Here is a 20316-nt window from a genome sequence, read left to right as displayed (position 1 = left end):
CTTGTCTCATAAAATGAGTTTGGGGATGTTTCCTCCTCTTCAATTTTTTTAGAAGAGTTTGAGAAGCTTTGGCATTAATTCTTCTGTAAATGTTTTGTAGAATTCGCTGGGGAAACAATTTGGTCTGGGATTTTCTTTTTGGGGGATAGTTTTGATTACTAGTTCAATCTTCTTATTGTATTGGTCTGTTCAGATTTTCTATTTCTTCATTATTAAGTCTTGGTAAGTTGTGTGTTTCTAGGAATTTATCAATTTCTTCTAGGTTATCCAATTTGTCGATGTACATTTGTTCTAATAGTCTCTTATGATCATTTATATCTCTGTGGTATCCGTTGCAATGTCTACTCTTTCTAATTTTATGAGTCTTCTCTTTTTTCTCTTAGTCTAGCTAAAGATTTGCCAGTTGTTTATTTTTTCAAAAAAAACCAGTTGTAGTTTCATTGATCTTTTCTACTGTTTTTCTAGTCTCTAGTTCATTTATTTCTGTTCTTTGTTTTATTTCCCTCTGCTAACTTTGGGCTTAGTTTGTTCTTCATTTTTTGGTTCACTGAAGTGTAAATTTAGGTTATTTATTTGAAACCTTTTATTTTTCTTAATGTAGGCATTTATCATTATAAACTTCCATTTGAGGACTATTTTTACTGCATCCCACAAATTTGGTATGTCATGTTTCCACTTTTATTTATTTCAAGATATTTTTAAAATTTTCCTTTTGATTTCTTCTTTGACTCATTGTCTGGTCAGAAATATGTTGTGTAATACACACATATTTGTGAACTTTCCATCTTTTTTTGTTATTGATTTCTAGTTTCATACCATTGTGGTCAGAAAAAATACTTGGTATGATTTCAATATTCTTAAATTTGCTAAGATTTGTTTTGTAACTTATCACGGTCTATCCTGGGGAATGTTGCACGTGTTCTTGAGAAGAAGAACACATGTTCTACTGTTGCTGGATAGAATTTTCTGTATATTTTTGTTAGGCCCACTTGGTCTAAAGTGTAGCTCAACTCTAGTGTTTCCTTATTGATTTTATGCCTGGATGATATAGCTAATGTTGAAAATGGAGTATTAAAGTCACCTACTAATATTTTATTATTAGTGTTTATTTAATATATTTAGGTTCTCCACCATTAAAAGATGTCTATAATTTATCAATCTATTTATCTATCATCTATGATTGTTATATATTCTTGATTACTTGATCCTTTTATCATTGTGTAGTGATTTTGTCTCTTGTTATGGTTTCTTTTTCTTAGAATCCATTTTGTTTGATATAAGTATAGCTACCCCTGCTGTCTTTTGGTTTCCACTTGCATGTTTTCATCCCTTCACTTTGAGCCTATGTGTATCTTTAAAGCTGAAGTGAGTCTGTTGTAGGCAGCATGTAGTTGGGTCTTATTTTTTTCATTCAGCCAGCCACTCTATGCCTTTTTATTGAAGGATTTAATCCCTTTGCATTTCACATGTTTATTGATACGTAAGGATTTATTAATGCCATCTTATTGTTTTCTGGCTGTTTTGTAGGTCCCCCATTCCTTTCTTCTTCTTTTGCTGCTTTCCATTGTGAATTGACGATTTTCATAGTGGTATGCTTTGATTCCCTTCTCTTTATTGAATCTGCTGTAGGTTTTGTGGTTACCTTAAGGCTTACATAAAGAAATTTATAGATATGATGGTCTATTTTAGGTTAACAACAACTTAATTTTGATTGCATACAAAAACTCTACCCTTTTACTCTCCCCCTTTTATGCTTCTGGTGTTACAACTTGTCTTTTTATATTGTTTACTTATTAAAAATTATTTATATTTTTAACCTTTATATTAGAATTGTTAACACACTACCATAATACAGTATTAGAGTATTCTGAATTTGACTGTATACTTACATTGTTGCATATTTTCATGTTACTAATTAGTGTCAGTGTGTTACATATTTTAATGTTACTAATTAGTGTCCTTTAACTTCAGCTTGAAGAATTTCTTTCAGTATTTCTTGTTAAGGCAGGTCTAGTGGTGATAAACTCCCTCAGCTTTTGTTTGCCTGGGAAAGTCTTTATCTCACTTTCATTTCTGAATGATAGTTTGCTGGTTAGAATATTCTTAGTTGGTAGTTTTATGTTTTTGTTTTTGTTTTTTTTCCCCCGGAACTTTGAATACATCATCCCACTCTCTTGGCCTGTAAGGTTTCTGCTGAGAAATCACTAATAGCCTTCATGGGATTCCCTCGTAAGTTAGAAGTTTCTTTTCTCTTGCTGCTGTTTGATCTGTGAAAATTTTATTCTAATGTGTGTTAGAAATTATCTTTTTGAGTTTGAGTTTCTTTGGTGACCTATGAGCTTCATGAACTTGGCTATTCAAATCTCTACCTAGATTTGGGAAGTTCTAAGCCATTATTTCTTTAAATAAGTCTTCTGCCTCATTCTCCCTCTTTTTTTCCTGAAACTCCAACAACTTGAAATTATTTCTTTCGATGGTATTCCATAGATCACATAAGCTTTCTTCACTCTTTTTAAATTCTTCTTTCTTTGTTCTCCTCTGACTGGAAAATTTCAAAGTTCTTGTCTTCTAACTTATAGATTCTTTCTGTTGTTGATACTCTCTATTACACTTTTCATTTTATTTACTGTATTCACTTTCATAATTTCTGTTTGGTTCTTTTAATAATTTCTGTCTCCTTTTGGGGTGCCTTTGTGGCTCAGTCAGTTAAGCATCTGACTTTGGCTCAGGTCATGATCTCAGGGTTTGTGAGTTTGAGTCCCATGTCAGACTCTGTGCTGACAGCTTGGAGCCTGGAGCCTGCTTCAGATTCTGTGTCTCCCTCTCTCTCTCTGTCCCTCCCCAGCTTGCACTCCGTCTGTCTCTCTTTCAAAAATAAACATGAAAAAAATAATTTCCCTCTTTTTTTTAAACTTCCCATTTTGTTCATGTATTGTTTTCCTGATTCATCTCAATTGTTTTTCTGTGTTTTCTTATAACTCATTGAAATTCCTTAAAACAGCTGTTGTCAATTCTTTATTGGGTTAATTGCAGATATACATCTCTTTGGGATCAGTTACTGAAAGATTATTGTTGTCCTTTAGTGGTGTCATGTTTCCGTGATTTTTTATGTTCCTTGAAGTTTTGCATTGCTGTTTTCACATTTGAAATATCAATTACCTCCTCCAATCTTTACTTACTGCTGTTGGGAGATAAATACCTTCCATGATCCTTGCTAGGGAATCTAGGGCTTTCTCAGACCTTCTGTGGGTACACCTGATCCATCTTCTTGCTCTTTCTTGTGGCAGAATTCTTAAGCCTATATGCTTTCTTTCAATCTTGCAAAGCATCAGGTTGGGTGCTGACAGCCTCCCCTTTTGTTTTCCCAAAAGCGCAAGTTTGTGGTCTCTCCCTAGCCCATACATTTGGTGTGGTTTTCTGTGCATGCTCACTAGTTGTCTGTCAAAGCTTCCTTTCACTGCTGCCATTGGCAGCATGCACAGGGACCTGGCCACAGGATGGGTGTGTGTGTAGGTGAGGCATGTAGAATGCTGAGGGTGCCTGTGAACCAGTTGGAGGCATGTGTGAGTGACGTATCCCCAGCAACTCATGACAGGCTTCTTAATTTAGTCTCTAATGCAGTTAATAGGATTCATGTTCCTTTAATTCCCTCCAAGAGTCCTACTTGCCTCTCTCTTAGCCTTTTCTTGCCCTTATCATGTAGATCAAAATTTAGTCCTCTGAATGCGGTCAGAGAGAAATGGGGTTCTTTGTCAGTATCCTGCACAGCTGGATGCCAGCTTTGGAAGCCAGCTCTCACTTTACCATGCGAGAGAAATCATGGGCTGAAAAGATGTCTTTTGGCCCTAAGCTGTGCTGCCTTGGGGATGGGTGATGTGAATAAAGTCAAACTATTCCTCTTCCCCTCTCCAATTCATCCAAACTATTTGCTCCGATAGTATGTTGGAAATTCTCCACTGGGAACCTGAACTTCCCCAAAGGTTCTCTTGTCAATAGTGATTGTCTCAAGTGATATCTTCCAGGGACTCCTGGACCATGGCCAAGAGGGTTTGGAGCCAGGTCAGGGGACACTTCAGAGCACACAGCCAGGACCAAGGTCTGTACTTCCATTATCTGATACATGGCAGGGCAATACTCCTGTGTTTCTTGGCATATGGTGCTGGATCCCACAGCTCCCAGAAGGGCACTTTTGCTTGTAGATAGACACCAAATTGTTGTTAGGAGCAGGGGAGACACGAACAAAGGATATCTTATTCAGCCATGATACTAGTGTCACTACTACATATACTCCTGAGGAAGTCCCTTCCCTTCTTTGGGCCTCTGTTTCTTCTTCTGTACAATGAAAAGTTTGTAAAAGATTGAATCCAAGAACACTTCCAACTTTGTCATTGGTTTATCAGCCATTAAAACCTTGATGGGAATTGGTTTATTTGATGTTTCTAGCGATGAAAACTTCCCGAGAAAATTCATGGGACTAGGACCCCCATGTATATATAATAGTGAGGCCTCTGGTTGCAAGTGACAGAAACCAACTCAAGATAGTTTGGGTAAAAAGGGAGAATTCATCCCCAACATATAGGGAGGGAGAAGTTATGGAACCCTAGGGAAAGAATAGAGCTGGGTCTCAGGAAAGAACTGAAACTAGGAATAGGAAAACCTTCAGGGATTGTTCTCTACCCATTAGGTTTAGGTGATTGGTAAATAGGGTGGTTGGTTTATGGCCTGGGCAGACACTCCAAAAGGTGTTCTCTCCACCTACATTGTTGGGTTTTTTAGAGGCAGTGTTTCCAGAAGTGGGGGGAATGTGGGCTTATCCAGATGTGCCTGGTCCTGAGGGGTGATCTCATTGAAAGTCTCTAGCCCTTGGGTATGCGGCAATGTGGATACATAAGCTCCTAGGTATCGGAGAGAAGCAGAAAGAAAAAGAGGTGTGTGTGACAAACTTTAGTTTGTGTGAAACAAAATTTGTGTGACAGCAAAACCACCTTCCTGGAGCTTTTTTGCTGGTCTGGGATTCAAGGTTGGCCACAGACTGGCTCCCAACAGACAATCCACAATAGGCTTTCTGCTCCCAGTCAATCTAAAATGGGAAAGAAGAGGCAATGAATGTCCTTGCTAATAAGGAAATCTCAGAGTGGAGTTGAGGGATGTGGCAGGGTTTCTGGCCACACGTTAATACCCCCCACCCTCATCTACCCCATAAATATAGAAATCTAACTGGTGAAAATAAGTCTGAGGGTTTAGAGAAAAGAAGCTTTTCTGGGTAGAGTATGAGTGGCACAGGGACTGCCTAGTCCCATTCCAAAGTGTTCTCATTTCTCAGTGACTTTCCTCATCTCTTTGTTGCAGAGTGAAAGTGTCCCTAGGCCAACATCTCAGGGCTCCAGGCTTCCATCAGGATGGTGGGTGAAGGCCCCTACTTTATCTCAGATCTGGATCGGCGAGGCCAGCGAAGATCCTTTATAGAAAGATATGATCCCAGCCTAAAGACCATGATCCCAGTGAGACCCTATGCAAGGTAAGCCAGGAGAAGGTTTGGAGGGAGGGCCAGGGTATTTTCTAGCCCATCAGGAAAGTAGGCACTGGTCCTGTTCCCCCATGCTGCTGCTCTATATGCTTGTCCTTTTGTTATCCATCCATGCATCCACGCATCCATGCATCCATGCATCCATGCATCCATCCATCCATCCACTACTTCTTTACTCCTTTTGTCCTTTGATGAGAGGGAGACAATAGCCAATGTTTAAGGAGAGCTTTCAATGTGCTGGGACATGTTCAAGTACTTTATAAACATGGCCTCTTTCACTCTTCAAAACCACCATGGACGTATTATTTTATCTGATTGGTGAAAAAGTGAGGCACAGAGAAGTTAAGTAATTTGCAGAAAGTTCATCAGTTAGCTTTTTCTTTGTAACACACAAACTTTCTGACTGCTAACACTTAGAAGTCTAAAACAATTGCCATTTAATTAGCTTACAATTTTATGGGTGGGCCAGCAACCTAGGCTGAGCTTGGCTGGGTGATTCATCTTGTTTTGATTAAACTTACTTATAAATATCCTGAACTGCAAGGTGGGTGTGCTTCACAGGGTCAGTTGGCTGACAATGGGGCAATTGGGGCAAGTGGGTCACATGGGCTATCAACCTCCAGCAGGGTAACCTGGGCTTGATCACTTAATAGTACAGTAGCCTGCCAAAAGGATGAGTTGAAAAGTATAGGATTTCTTGGGACTCAGGCTCAGAATTGGCATACCATTTTTTTCATAGCATTCTATTGGCCAAATTAAGTCACAAGTCGCTCAGATTCAAGGTGTGGATAAATAGACTAAACTTACTGGTGGAAGCAGCTGCAAGTTCACATTACAAGGGGCTGTTATACAGATGGGGAGAGAGAATTGGGTCCATTTTGAACTGCAGGATAGTAACATATGCAGGCTGACTTTTAAGCTCACACTCATAACTATAACATTATATGATATGATATGCTATTATTATATTAATCATAATATTTTAAATGCTGCCTCTTCTACATAGAAAGGGCCCTGTGTCCTGTTCTCTGAACAGTAGAAGGCCAAGTGGCATCTCTATAGTGAGGTGACACAGCACTGCTCTCTCCTAGAATCTCTGGACCAAGGAATCACCTAGAGCCATCTAAAAGGAGAGGTAAATGTTGAAAGCTGAGGGAATAGGTTACCATAATTAGTCCCAGGCAGGAAAGTGCTAACTACCCACTGTTCTGGTTAAGTTTATAATTGCTTTGTGAACAGGCAATGTGGGCTGCTGCTTAAGAGAGTGATAGGACCTTGGAGTTAGCAAGCAGTGGGTTTGAATTCATGCTGTACCATTGTAAAAGTTTGGATGAGCACTTTAGCTTTTTTTTAATTTTATTTTTTTTAATTTGCATCCAAATTAGTTAATATAGTGCAACAATGATTTCAGGAGTAGATTCCCTAATGTCCCCTACCCATTTAGCCCATCCCCCCTCCCACATCTCCTCCAGCAACCCTCTGTTTGTTCTCCATATTTAAGGGTCTCTTATGTTTTGTCCCCCTCCCTGTTTTTATATTATTTTTGCTTCCCTTCCCTTATGTTCATCTGTTCTGTGTCTTAAAGTCATCATGTGAGTGAAGTCTTTCTCTTGTCTGACTAATTTTGCTTAGCATAATACCCTGTAGTTCCATTTACGTAGTTGTAAATGGCAAGGTTTCATTCTTTTTGATTGCTGAGTAATACTCCATTGTATATATGTACCACATCTTCTTTATCCATTAATCCATCGATGGACATTTGGACTCTTTCCATACTTTGGCTATTGTTGATAGTGCTGCTATAAACATTGGGGTGCATGGGCCCCTTCGAAACAGCACACCTGTATCCCTTGGATAAATACCTAGTATTTATCCAATTGCTGGGTCATAGGGTAGTTCTATTTTTAACTTTTTGAGGAACACTCCATACTGTTTTCCAGAATGGCTACACCAGCTTGCATTCCCACCAGCAATGCAAAAGAGATCCTCTTTCTCTGCATCCTCGCCAACATCTGTTGTTGCCTGAGTTGTTAATGTTAGCCATTCTGATAGGTGTAAGGTGGTATCTCATTGTGGTTTGGATTTGTATTTCCCTGATGATGAGTGATGTGGAGCATTTTTTCATGTGTCGGTTGGTCATCTGGATGTCTTCTTTGGAGAAGTGTCTATTCATGTCTTTTGCCCATTGCTTCACTGGATTATTTTTTTGGGGGGGGGTGTTGAGTTTGGCAAGTTCTTTATAGATTTTGGATACTAACCCTTTATCTGATATGTCATTTGCAAATATCTTCTCCCATTCCATCAGTTGCCTTTTAGTTTTGCTGATTGTTTCCTTCCCTGTGGAAGCTTTTTATTTTGATGAGGTCCCAATAGTTCATTTTTGCTTTTGTTTCCCTTGCTCCCAGAGATGTGTTGAGTAAGAAGTTGCTGCGGCCAAGATCGAAGAGGTTTTAGCCTGCTTTCTCCTCGAGAATTTTGATGGCTTCCTGTCTTACATTGAGGTCTTTCGTCCACTTGAGTTTATTTCTGTGTATGGTGTAAGAAAGTGGTCCAGGTTTGTTCTTCTGCATGTCGCTGTTCAGTTTTCCCAGCACCACTTGCTGAAGAGATTGTGTTTATTCCATTGGATATTTCCTGCTTTGTCAAAGATTAGTTGGCCATATGTTTGTGGGTCCATTTCTGGGTTCTCTATTCTGTTCTATTGATCTGAGTGTCTGTTCTTGTGCCAGTACCATACTGTCTTGATGATTACAGCTTTGTAGTATAGCCTGAAGTCCAGGATTGTGATGCCTCCTGCTTTGGTTTTCTTTTTCAAGATTGCTTTGGCTCTTCAGGGTCTTTTCTGGTTCCATACAAATTTTAGGATTATTTGTTCTAGCTCCATGAAGAAGGCTGGTGTTATTTTGATAGGGATTGCATTGAATATGTAGATTGCTTTGGGTAGTGTCAACATTTTAACAATATTTGCTCTTCCTATCCAGGAACATGGAATCTTTTTCCATTTTTGTGTGTCTTCTTCAATTTCTTTCATAACCTTGTATAGTTTTCAGTGTACAGATTTTTCACCTCTTTGGTTAGATTTATCCCTAGGTATTTCATGGTTTTTGGTGCCATTGTAAATGGGATTGATTCCTTTATTTTTCTTTCTGTTGCTTCTTTGTTGGTGTATAGAAATGCAACCGATTTCTGTGCATTGATTTTATATCCTGCCACCTTGCTGAATTCATGAATCAGTTCTTGCAGTTTTTTGGTGGAATCTTTTGGGTTTTCTATGTAGATTATCATGTCATCTATGAAGAGTGAAAGTTTGACCTCCTCCTGGCCGATCTGGATCCCTTTTATTTCTTTGTGTTGACTGATTGCAGAGGCTAAGACTTCCAATACTATGTTGAATAACAGTGGTGAGAGTGGACATCTCTGTCTTTTCCTGACCTTAAGGGGAAAGCTGTCAGTTTTTCCCCTTTGAGGATGATATTAGCAGTGGGTCTTTCATATATGGCTTTTATGATCTTGAAGTATGCTCCTTCTATCCCTACATTCTTGAGGGTTTTTATCAAGGAAGGATGTTATATTTTGTCAAATGCTTTCTCTGCATCTATTGAGAGGATCATATGGTTCTTGTCCTTTCTTTTATTGATGTGATGAATCACATTGGTTGTTTTGTGGATATTGAACAAGCCCTGCATCCCAGGTATAAATCCTACTTGGTCGTGGTGAATAATTTTTTTAATGTAATGTTAGATCTGGTTGGCTAATATCTTGTTGAGGATTTTTGCATCCATGTTCATCAGGGAAATTGGTCTATAGTTCTCCCTTTTAGTGGGGTCTGTGTCTGGTTTTGGAATCAAGGTAATGCTGGCTTCATAGAAAGTTTGGAAGTTTCCTTCCATTTCTATTTTAGGAACAGCTTCAAGAGAATAGGTGTTAACTCTTCCTTAAATGTTTGGTAGAATTCCCCTGGAAAGCCATCTGGCCCTGGACTCTTGTTTTGGGGGAGATTGTTTATTACTAATTCGATTTCTTTACTGGTTATGGGACTGTTCAAAATTTCTATTTCTTCCTGTTTCAGTTTTAGTAGTGTATATGTTTCTAGGAATTTGTCCATTTCTTCCAGATTGCCCATTTTATTGGTGTATAATTGCTCATAATATTCTCTTATTATTGTTTTTATTTCTGCTGTGTTGGTTGTGATCTCTCCTGTTTCATTCTTGATTTTATTTATTTGGGTCCTTTTCTTTTTCTTTTTGATAAAACTGGCTAGTAGTTTATCAATTTTGTTAATTCTTTCAAAGAACAAGCTTCTGGTTTCATTGATCTGTTTTACCGTTTTTTTTGGTTTTGATAGCATAAATTTCTTCTCTAATCTTTATTATTTCCTGTCTTTTTCTGGTTTTGGGTTTTATTTGCTGCTGTTTCCAGCTCCTTAAGGCATAAGGTTAGGTTGTTTATCTGAGACCTTTCTTCCTTTTTTAGGAAGGCCTGGATTGCTATATACTTTCCTCTTACGACTGCCTTTGCTGCATCCCAGAGGTTGTGGCTTGTGGTGTTATCATTTTCATTGGCTTCCATGTACTTTATAATTTCCTCTTTAACTTCTTGGTTAGCCCATTCATTCTTGAGTAGGATGTTCTTTAGTCTCCCAAGTATTTGTTATCTTTCTAAACTTTTTCTTGTGGTTGATTTTGCGTTTTATAGCATTGTGGTCTGAAAATATGCATGGTATGATCTCGATCTTTTTGTACTTGAGGGCTGATTTATGTCCCAGTATGTGGTCTATTCTGAAGAATGTTCCATGTGCACTGGAGAAGAATGTATATTCTGCTGCTTTAGGATGAAATGTTCTGAATGTATCTGTTAAGTCCATTTGGTCCAGTGTGTCATTCAAAGCCATTGTTTCCTTGTTGATTTTTTGATTAGATGATCTGTCCATTGCTGTGAGTGGGGTGTTGAAGTCCTCTACTATTATGGTGTTACTATCAATGAGTTTCTTTATGTTTGTGATTAATTGATTTATATATTTGGGTGCTTTCACATTTGGTGCATAAATGTTTACAGCTGTTAGGTCTTCTTGGTGGATAGACCCCTTAATTATGATATAATGCCCTTCTTCATCTCTTGATGCAGACTTTATTTTAATGTCTAGATTGTCTGATATAAGTATGGCTACTCCAGCTTTCTTTTGTTGACCATTAGCATGATAGATGGTTCTCCATCTCCTTACTTTCAATCTGAAGGTGACTTTAGGTCTAAAGTGGGTCTCTTGCAAACAGCATATAGATGGATCTTGTTTTCTTATCCATTCTGTTACCCTATGTCTTTTGCTTGGAGCATTTAGTCCATTGACATTTAGAGTGAGTACTGAAAGATATGAATTTATTGCCATTATGTTGCTTGTAGAGTTGGAGTTTCTGGTGGTGTTCTCTGGTCCTTGCTAGTCTTTGTTGCTTTTGGTCTTTATTTATTTGTTGTATTTTTTTCCTACTTTTCTCCTTTCAGAGAGTCCCCCTTAAAATTTCTTGCAGGGCTGGTTAAGTGGTCACAAACTCCTTTAATTTTTGTTTGGGAAATTTTATCTCTCCTTCTATTTTGAATGACAGCCTTTCTGGATAAAGAATTCTTGGCTGCATATTTTTCTGAGTCAGCACATTGAATATATCCTGCCACTCCTTTCTGGCCCGCCAGGTTTCTGTGGATAGGTCTGCTGCAAACCTGATCTGTCTTCCCTTGTAGGTTAAGGACTTTTTGTCCCTTGATGCTTTCATGATTCTCTCCTTGCCTGAGTATTTTGTGAATTTGACTATGATATGGCTTGTTCATGGTCGGCTTTTGTTGAATCTAATGGAAGTCCTCTGTGCTTCCTGGATTTTGATGTCTGTGTCTTTTCCCAGGTTAGGAAAATTTTCTGCCATGATTTTTCTCACACAACCCTTCTACCCCTGTTTCTCTCTCTTCTTCTTCTGGGGCCTCTATGATTCTGATGTTCCTTTTTAATGAGTCACTGATTTCTCTAACTCTTAAATCATGCTCTTGCCTTAATCTCTCTTTTTTCCTGCTTTATTATTCTTCATAAGTTTGTCTTCTATATCGCTGATTCTCTGTTCTGCCTCATCCATCCTTGCCATCGTGGCATCCATTTGAGATTGTAGCTCAGTTATAGCATTTTTAATTTAATTCTGGCTATTTTTTACTTCTTTTATCTCTGCAGAAAGGGATTCTAATCCACTTTTGACTCCAGCTAGTATTCTTATTATCATGATTCTAAATTCTGGTTCAGACATCTTGCTTGTATCTGTGTTGGTTAAGTCCCTAGGTGTCATTTCTTTGTGCTCTTTCTTTTGGGGTGAATACCTTCGTTTCATCATTTTGAAGGGAGAAAAGGAATTAATGAGGTAAAAAAATTAAAATTTAAAAAATATTAAAATTAAATTAAAAACAAATAAACAAACTCACACACACACAAATCGAATAAATGATGCTAGATACTAGGTGTGTTTTGGTCTGAGTGTTCAAAGTGGCTTGATAGATTAGAGAAAAAAAGGGGAAAGAAAGAACAAAAAGGAAATCATTTGAAAATCTGAAAAAAATGAATACACGGAAGTAGACTAAAATGAAATGATGGAAGTAAAATAGAATTTGAAAAAAATCACACAAAAGTAAAAAAATAGTAAAAAAGTTGAAAAGCATTTTTAATAAAAATTGAAAATAAAAATGAGTTTTTCTCTCTCTGTATTCAAGAAAAAGAAACGAGACAAAAAAAGAGAAAAAAGGAAAAAAAAAGAAAGAATACTGAATAGATGTACCAGTGAACAAACTGAAATGTGACTGAAATTACTTCATTTTCCCCTGGAAGTCAAACTATGAAGCGCTTTATAATCCATAAACTAAGCATGTGGAGAGACTTGTGTTCCTGAAGAGCAAGGTTGGCCCAGTTGGGCGGGGCTTGGTGTAACGGCTCCATTCTCCACCAGACAGTGCTGTTTAGCTTACTGGGGTGGATTGTTGTGGCGCTTGTAGGTGTGTAAGCACATGCACGGAAGTGGTGAAAATGGCATCACCCAGCTACCCAGTCTCTCGTATCAGAACTCTGTTCTCCCCGATCAGCAATCATGCACCTGTCCTTTGTCTTTGGCTTCCATCCACTCCCTGCTTTTACACAGTCTGTGACCAAGCCCCAGGCAGCACCTCCCTCCTGAGTTTTGTCTCAGATGTGGCTGTTTTTCCAGACCCCTTACTTCTGAGGGACTGCAGATTTGACCCGTTCTGCCCCTCTGTGGAAGGGTCTCACCGAGCAATGGCCAGGTGCTGGCCACACCCAGGAATGTTTGTGGGACCGTGCTGCTGCTGATGCCCAGAGACTGTGGCCGGTTGCCAGACTGCCCCAGAAAATCACGAGATAGTTTAGCAGCAGCGTTTCAGGGATTATGGAAAATCACAACACACATCTGGCACCAGCCTTCACCCTTAACGACCTTGTTCCAGCACCAGCAAATGTGGTTGTTCTCCCAGGTTCACTGGGACCTTGCCTTTGGGGGACCAACACAGCCTCTACCAGGTGTCCTCTCAGCAGGGGAACCAACTATCCCCGTGTGGCCCTAAGACCTCTGGACTCCACTCTGTTCCTGGAGATTCACCCTTCCCACCAGAGCACTGCCAGATATTGAGCTGTGGAGTTTCAGACTCTGTGCTCCCCCTGTTTATAGAGTCTTAATGGAATTTAAACCCTCTCCTTTCTCCTTTCTCCCTTTTTGGTTCAGTCCCTGCGGATGTTTACACTTTTTCACTTTCTCTCCAGCTGCTTTGGGGGGGGGTTGCTTTTCCTATACTCTCCCCCATCTCCATCCTCTCTCTGCATGCAGAAGTGGCTCCCTGCCCTCCACAGCTTCTCTCTCCCCTAGTTTACCTCTCTGCATGAGTACCTACTGAGTTCTGTGGTTCAGGTTGCACAGATTGTTGTGTTAATCTTCAGATCAGTTTTCTAGGTGTGCAGGAGGTTTAGTGTTGGTTTGGCTGTATTTCATGGATGCAAGATGCACAAAAAACTTTCAGTTGTTCTGCCATCTTGACTCCTCTCCTCCAAGCACTTTAACTTCTTTATGCCATGATGTTCTTGTCTATGAAATGGGATAGTTATACTAACCTTCTGCACTCCCACTTATTTGTTGTAAAATTATACAAGGTAATGCAAGACTGTATCATAAAAGCCATATTTTAGGAAATTTAACTACATGCTGGGTACATATTACCTTGTTAATAATATCTTAGCTTGGGTTCTCCAAAAGCAGAGCCTGAGTCAAGAATTTGGATGCAGGTAGCTCATTTAGGAGGTGATCCTGGGAACAGGAGGGAATATTTAGGGGAAGTGAGGCAGGGAATGACAACAGGTGTCATCAGTATCACTGCTGTAGGAATGGAGACTGGATTCTACTACGTCCTCCTGAGAAAGTGCACAATTTTCCACCCGAAGGATGAGGGAGTGCATTTATCCAGGGTTTCCTATACTCCATTAGTTAAGATTTGTCCCTGGGGGCATCAACCCCTGCAATTTTGAGCTGCACGTATGCTTCTGAGAAGGCACTGAAACAGGTGGTGAAAAGAGACACAGCTTGCATTTGAGATGGGACACTGTCAGCTTGAGCCTTAGCTTGCATGACATTGTCCCCTATAGCTGAGATCAGGGGTACATGTGACAAGAGGCTGTGACCCAGGGCATCCTGACAGCATCTGCTACAAATATAAAGCTGTTGCAAGGTCCAGAATATACTAAACATTCAGTAACCAGTAGATATTACTCTATGTCTCTGACTTTGTTCTGTCTTAGATGGCTAACTTCTCAAGGGCAAACACGAGTTTTTTCCTCCTTTATTTCCTCTTCCTCTTCTTTCTTTTCTTTTCTTTTCCTCTAATGTTTGCTCTTTCTCCTCCTTCTCTTTCTTTTTCTTTGCTCTCCTTTTCCTCCTGTTCGTTTCCATTTCTTTTTTCTCCTCCTCTCTTTCCTCTCTCTCATCCTTTTTTACCTACTAGCTAATATTTATGTAGCCATAACATTTTAAATGTATTAATTCATTCCATCATCACAATAAATCATGAGTTTGCATCCAGCATTTGCCTGTTTAGGTAGCCTCCCCCCGACATGGTGGCATGTCCTGCTCTGCACCTTCCCCATCTTCCTGAGAGCACAAGACATGCACCTGACTTCTAATAATCAGCTTATAGGCCTTAATTTCCTCATGACAAATGGATCAGGTACCCTCTTTCCCATGGTCATGAGGCTCTTGAAAATTGGTAAATGTTCAACACTGGCTCACTAAAAAAATTCCCTGGGTTTGTAGCATTTATTGATTTTTATGGTGTGAATACTCCTACCATTGGCAATTTCAAGCCAATGTGATGCCACTGAATGCAAAGTTGGGAAGGGATGTGCAGTATCACCCTGTTATATGGTGTTTCTACCATACAGATAAAATAGATTTACATGATCTAAACAGCATAGATACTAGTAAAATCTAATAAAATAATTAGGAAATTATGAGTTTCAAATAGTTATTACCTTTGTCCTTAAGATAATTTATTTAAAATTATGTGATTTTTAATATTGGCTGTGTTTAGCAACTAACTTGCAAAACTCCTGGAAGTCTTACAATCAACTCTCACAGGTGCTATGAGCTGGTTCCAGTATATACCACTGCTCAAAGGGATAATGGGTGGTAATCATGGATTCTAAGTGTGGCTGTGGTTATTACTATAGTTAAGAACTCAAGTCAGGGACTCAGGAAAATGGTAACTATGTCCTTGAATGCAGAGTGTCTCATTTGTCTTAGGCTGGCACCCAACCCTGTGGATGATGCAGGACTGCTCTCCTTTGCTACATTTTCCTGGCTTACACCAGTGATGGTTAGGGGCTATAAGCATACACTGACTGTGGACACCCTGCCCCCGATGTCACCATATGACTCATCGGACACCAATGCCAAAAGGTACGAGGATTCACTTGGGTCACCTCAGGAGAGGAGCTCACCCTATGAAGAGCCCTTTGTGTGCACCCATTTCCTGGGTGTGGAAATGGACACCTCCAGGTCACTGGTGGCCCTCCTTAGTGGCTGCTCTGTAAAGCAGGATTGGGCTGACTCAACTTATTTGGGGAGGCAAGAATTGGGGAGATTTGGTGTGTAAAAAGGATTGATTGAGAGTTACAGCCTGAGGCTCAGGACCATGCTGGCTGGGTTGTTGATGAATTGTAGGAGCACTACATCAGGATGAGGGTAACCAGAATTTCACTTCACACTAGGCTGGCCAGACCCACCTGGGCTGCTGCTGCAGGCAGCTCTAGGCATTGCATTTTGCTTTAAAAATCATTTTTGGGATTTTGGGGCACTTGGGTGTCTCAGTCAGTTGAGCGTCCAATTTCAGCTCAGGTCATGATCTCACAGTTTGTGAGTTCAAGCCCTACATCAGGCTCTGTGCTGACATTGTAGCCTGGAGCCTGCTTTGGAGTCTGTCTCCCTCACTCTTTGCTCCTCCCCTGCTCATGCTCTGTCTCTCTCTATCTCAAAAATAAATAAACATTAAAAAATCATTATTGAGCTTTTATATTGCAAAATATGTTTAGGTTGAACCAAATGAAGCCACCAATATTTGACAGTATTGACTTGCAAAAAATGTAACTTTCACTGATTCTACCTAATTAATATTCATTCTAAAAATGTTAAAGCAACAAACATTTAAGAAGTGGGAGTATCCTCACCATATTCCAACTCTGCTCCCCAGAGGTCAGCATTGTTAAATGTTGGTGTTGATGTATCCAGAATTTTTTCTACTCTGATTAAACACACTCTGTGCGCTGATCTGCTGATCAGTACCTCTTCTTATTCCCCCTACTTACATGTCATGGGTTTTTTCTTTAAACACAGTGAAGCACACTATATAATATTTAACAGTTTTGCTGTTTTTAGTAAGCATTTACAAACACTTTTCTATGTCAGCATAAGTATAAAGACATTAATTCTTTCTACCATCTGCATTGACCTTTAATGTTGCTATGAATCATAATGTCTTAGTGGAAAAATTCTCAAAGCCTTCTTCTGCACTTGTTTCTTCTGGGAGTCTTCTTATCTTTGGCCACATGGGGTGAAGTGCAAGGCATTGCCTGAAGTGTGTGCTCAAAGGGATAGGAGCTTTAATCATGGTCTTGCAATTGTTTCTACAATTGTGCTTTCCCTCATCTGTGTGCTGTATACATTTAATTCAATGGAAGTTTCCCAAAATCTACAGTCCAGAGCAAGTTGCTAGTGAGCTCAGAGAGAAGGGGCTGGACTGGACCAGTGCCTGTGTAGTATTGGATTTTCCTTCTATTTCTCTGGCCAGTACTTCCTGTCTGTTTTTAATGTTTCCTTCCATCTACCCAGCATCAGTTTGGATCCTCTTCTCTTCCATTCTATGCCTGTTCCTTGGTGAACTTACCCACTTCAAAGACAACACCATATGCAACCTTAACAACAGGCTACTTCAATCCATGCATCGCTTCCAGACTCTGAATTCATATGCCCTGCATCCAATTGGACAGCTGCACTTGGATGACTCACAAGCATCTTATATCTAAAGCTGTGTTCTTTTTTAAAATTTATTTTTATTTTTTTTAATTTTGTTTTTTAATTTACATCCAAATTCGTTAGCATATAGTGCAACAATGATTTCAGGAGTAGATTTCTTAATGCTCTTACCCATTTAGCCCATCGCCCCTCCCATCTCCCCCCCCAATAACCCTCAGCTTGTTCTCCATATTTAAGGGTCTCTTATGTTTTGTCCCCCTCCCTGTTTTTATATTATTTTTGCTTCCCTTCCCTTATGTTCATCTGTTCTGTGTCTTAAAGTCATCATGTGAGTGAAGTCTTTCTCTTGTCTGACTAATTTTGCTTAGCATAATACCCTGTAGTTCCATTTACGTAGTTGTAAATGGCAAGGTTTCATTCTTTTTGATTGCTGAGTAATACTCCATTGTATATATGTACCACATCTTCTTTATCCATTAATCCATCGATGGACATTTGGACTCTTTCCATACTTTGGCTATTGTTGATAGTGCTGCTATAAACATTGGGGTGCATGGGCCCCTTCGAAACAGCACACCTGTATCCCTTGGATAAATACCTAGTATTTATCCAATTGCTGGGTCATAGGGTAGTTCTATTTTTAACTTTTTGAGGAACACTCCATACTGTTTTCCAGAATGGCTACACCAGCTTGCATTCCCACCAGCAATGCAAAAGAGATCCTCTTTCTCTGCATCCTCGCCAACATCTGTTGTTGCCTGAGTTGTTAATGTTAGCCATTCTGATAGGTGTAAGGTGGTATCTCATTGTGGTTTGGATTTGTATTTCCCTGATGATGAGTGATGTGGAGCATTTTTTCATGTGTCGGTTGGTCATCTGGATGTCTTCTTTGGAGAAGTGTCTATTCATGTCTTTTGCCCATTGCTTCACTGGATTATTTTTTTGGGGGGGGGTGTTGAGTTTGGCAAGTTCTTTATAGATTTTGGATACTAACCCTTTATCTGATATGTCATTTGCAAATATCTTCTCCCATTCCATCAGTTGCCTTTTAGTTTTGCTGATTGTTTCCTTCCCTGTGGAAGCTTTTTATTTTGATGAGGTCCCAATAGTTCATTTTTGCTTTTGTTTCCCTTGCTCCCAGAGATGTGTTGAGTAAGAAGTTGCTGCGGCCAAGATCGAAGAGGTTTTAGCCTGCTTTCTCCTCGAGAATTTTGATGGCTTCCTGTCTTACATTGAGGTCTTTCGTCCACTTGAGTTTATTTCTGTGTATGGTGTAAGAAAGTGGTCCAGGTTTGTTCTTCTGCATGTCGCTGTTCAGTTTTCCCAGCACCACTTGCTGAAGAGATTGTGTTTATTCCATTGGATATTTCCTGCTTTGTCAAAGATTAGTTGGCCATATGTTTGTGGGTCCATTTCTGGGTTCTCTATTCTGTTCTATTGATCTGAGTGTCTGTTCTTGTGCCAGTACCATACTGTCTTGATGATTACAGTCTAAAGCTGTGTTCTTGATCCAGGGCCCCAACCTGATGATGCTCTTCTCTTCTTCCTCTTTTCCTCTTCTCAACAAACTCCATTCACACAGTTGATCAAGTCAGAAAGTTGGGATCCTTAATCCTCCTTCCCTTTTCTTCCACATCTGGTTCATCAGTGCATTATGTTGTCTCTGTTCATCTTTCCCAAAATTCACTTTCTTAAATCCAGGCCACTTCTCCCAGATGTCACAGTCTCCTGCTGTGGTCCCCTGCTTTAGCCTTTGTTCCTCCCTATAATAATCCACTAGTCTCACAGCTACCAGAATGCTCTTTTAGATATGTAAAATATCTTATCACTAGGGCTTAAAAACCTGCAAAGCCTTCCTTTGCTCTTGAAAAGAAACCTAAACTCCTTCCTCAGAACTATGGGTCCCATGGGGTTTTGTTCTGGCTCACCTCCCAGTATCATGTCAGTCCTTCTCCTTCAGCACACTCCTGTCTCATTACCCTTCTTTCAGATCTCTGCGATGGACAAACTCCTCCCTGTCCTAGGGAAGATTATTCTGGTCCTTCCTCTGTGTCTCTTTCTTTCTTTCTTTCTTTCTTTTATTGGAACTGGTGTTGTGCCAGAGATGGGCACTAGGAGCAGGAAATGAAGGTCTGGAAAGTGCCCAAGTGTTAGATACCAGCCTGTGCTTGTGCCAAGGCTTTGCCCCCTGCCCCTCCTGTATCCCATCTGCCCTGGAAAAGAAGAAAGGAGAGTCACTGTTGCTTGTGTGGAGCCACCACTGCCAGGGATGAGGGTTGTGCTGAGCACCTTTGCGAGGTTTGTCCATTGAAGTAGCTTCAAACAGCAAGTGGAAATGTAAGTCCCTTTCCTTCTTCCTGTTCTTTCATCACAGATTTCGAATCCTTTGGGATGAAGAGGTGGAAAGGGTGGGTCCTGAGAAAGCCTCTCTGGGCCGAGTGGTCTGGAAATTCCAGAGGACGCGTGTTTTGATGGATATTGTGGCCAACATCCTGTGCATTATCATGGCAGCCATAGGGCCGGTGAGTGAGGGTGGCCCTTCTTCTGCCTTGTCAAACAGGTCCCCAGACTGACAAAGAATGTCATTAGCTACTTTCTCTACGAGCTGGTGGGTTTAGCACATTGTCATTATCTTTGAGCTCCTTGGGGGCAAATTTTCATAAAGCTAATCCTTGTCAAGCACAGCAGCAACCACTGAAATTAATTAAAAAGTTTGCCTCATAAAATCAGTTTGCTGACATTATCTGAGGCTTCCTATACCAACCTCAACCTCCAGCGGCCCTCTCCTCTCTCCATTGTGCTATTTTACAGACGGTTCTCATTCACCAAATCCTCCAACAGACTGAGAGCATTTCTAGGAATGTCTGGGTTGGCATTGGCCTGTGCATAGCCCTTTTTGCTACTGAGTTTACCAAAGTGCTCTTTTGGGCCCTTGCCTGGGCCATAAATTACCGCACAGCAATCCGGTTGAAGGTGGCCGTCTCCACCCTGGTTTTTGAAAACCTGGTGTCCTTCAAGACGCTGGCACACATCTCTGTTGGAGAGGTAAGCTGGTCCAGAGTTTAATTTTAGAAAACGAAATCCTAAATCCTGACTCTGAGTGAGATGTACTTCCTGGATAATGCATATGACTTCCTTCTATTTTTCCAATGTCCTGCCCATTATATCCCATCTCCCTGCTAAGTGAAGTGAGGAAGACTCAAAACATGAGAGGAATTCAATGAAGGGAGGGCTCTATTCAAG

At 40.1% G+C, this 20316-nt stretch overlaps 1 protein-coding gene across 1 annotated transcript in view; it reads left to right on the top strand.

The window, feature by feature from the left end:
* Nucleotides 1-20316, top strand: part of LOC109270976 (ATP-binding cassette sub-family C member 12) — a 180974-nt gene that overhangs the window by 93087 nt on the left and 67571 nt on the right. The window contains exons 2-5 of the mRNA XM_019456023.2: nt 5350-5518; nt 15346-15501; nt 19448-19595; nt 19885-20118. Coding sequence (XP_019311568.2) covers nt 5400-5518; nt 15346-15501; nt 19448-19595; nt 19885-20118 — 657 coding nt within the window. The 5' untranslated portion in view covers nt 5350-5399. The remainder of the gene's footprint in view (nt 1-5349; nt 5519-15345; nt 15502-19447; nt 19596-19884; nt 20119-20316) is intronic.

The sequence above is a fragment of the Panthera pardus genome, unplaced genomic scaffold (genome assembly GCF_024362965.1).
Source record: "Panthera pardus isolate Hobbes unplaced genomic scaffold, ASM2436296v1 HiC_scaffold_18, whole genome shotgun sequence".
Taxonomy (NCBI): domain Eukaryota; kingdom Metazoa; phylum Chordata; class Mammalia; order Carnivora; family Felidae; genus Panthera; species Panthera pardus.
This window is presented reverse-complemented; position numbering and strand designations above follow the sequence as displayed.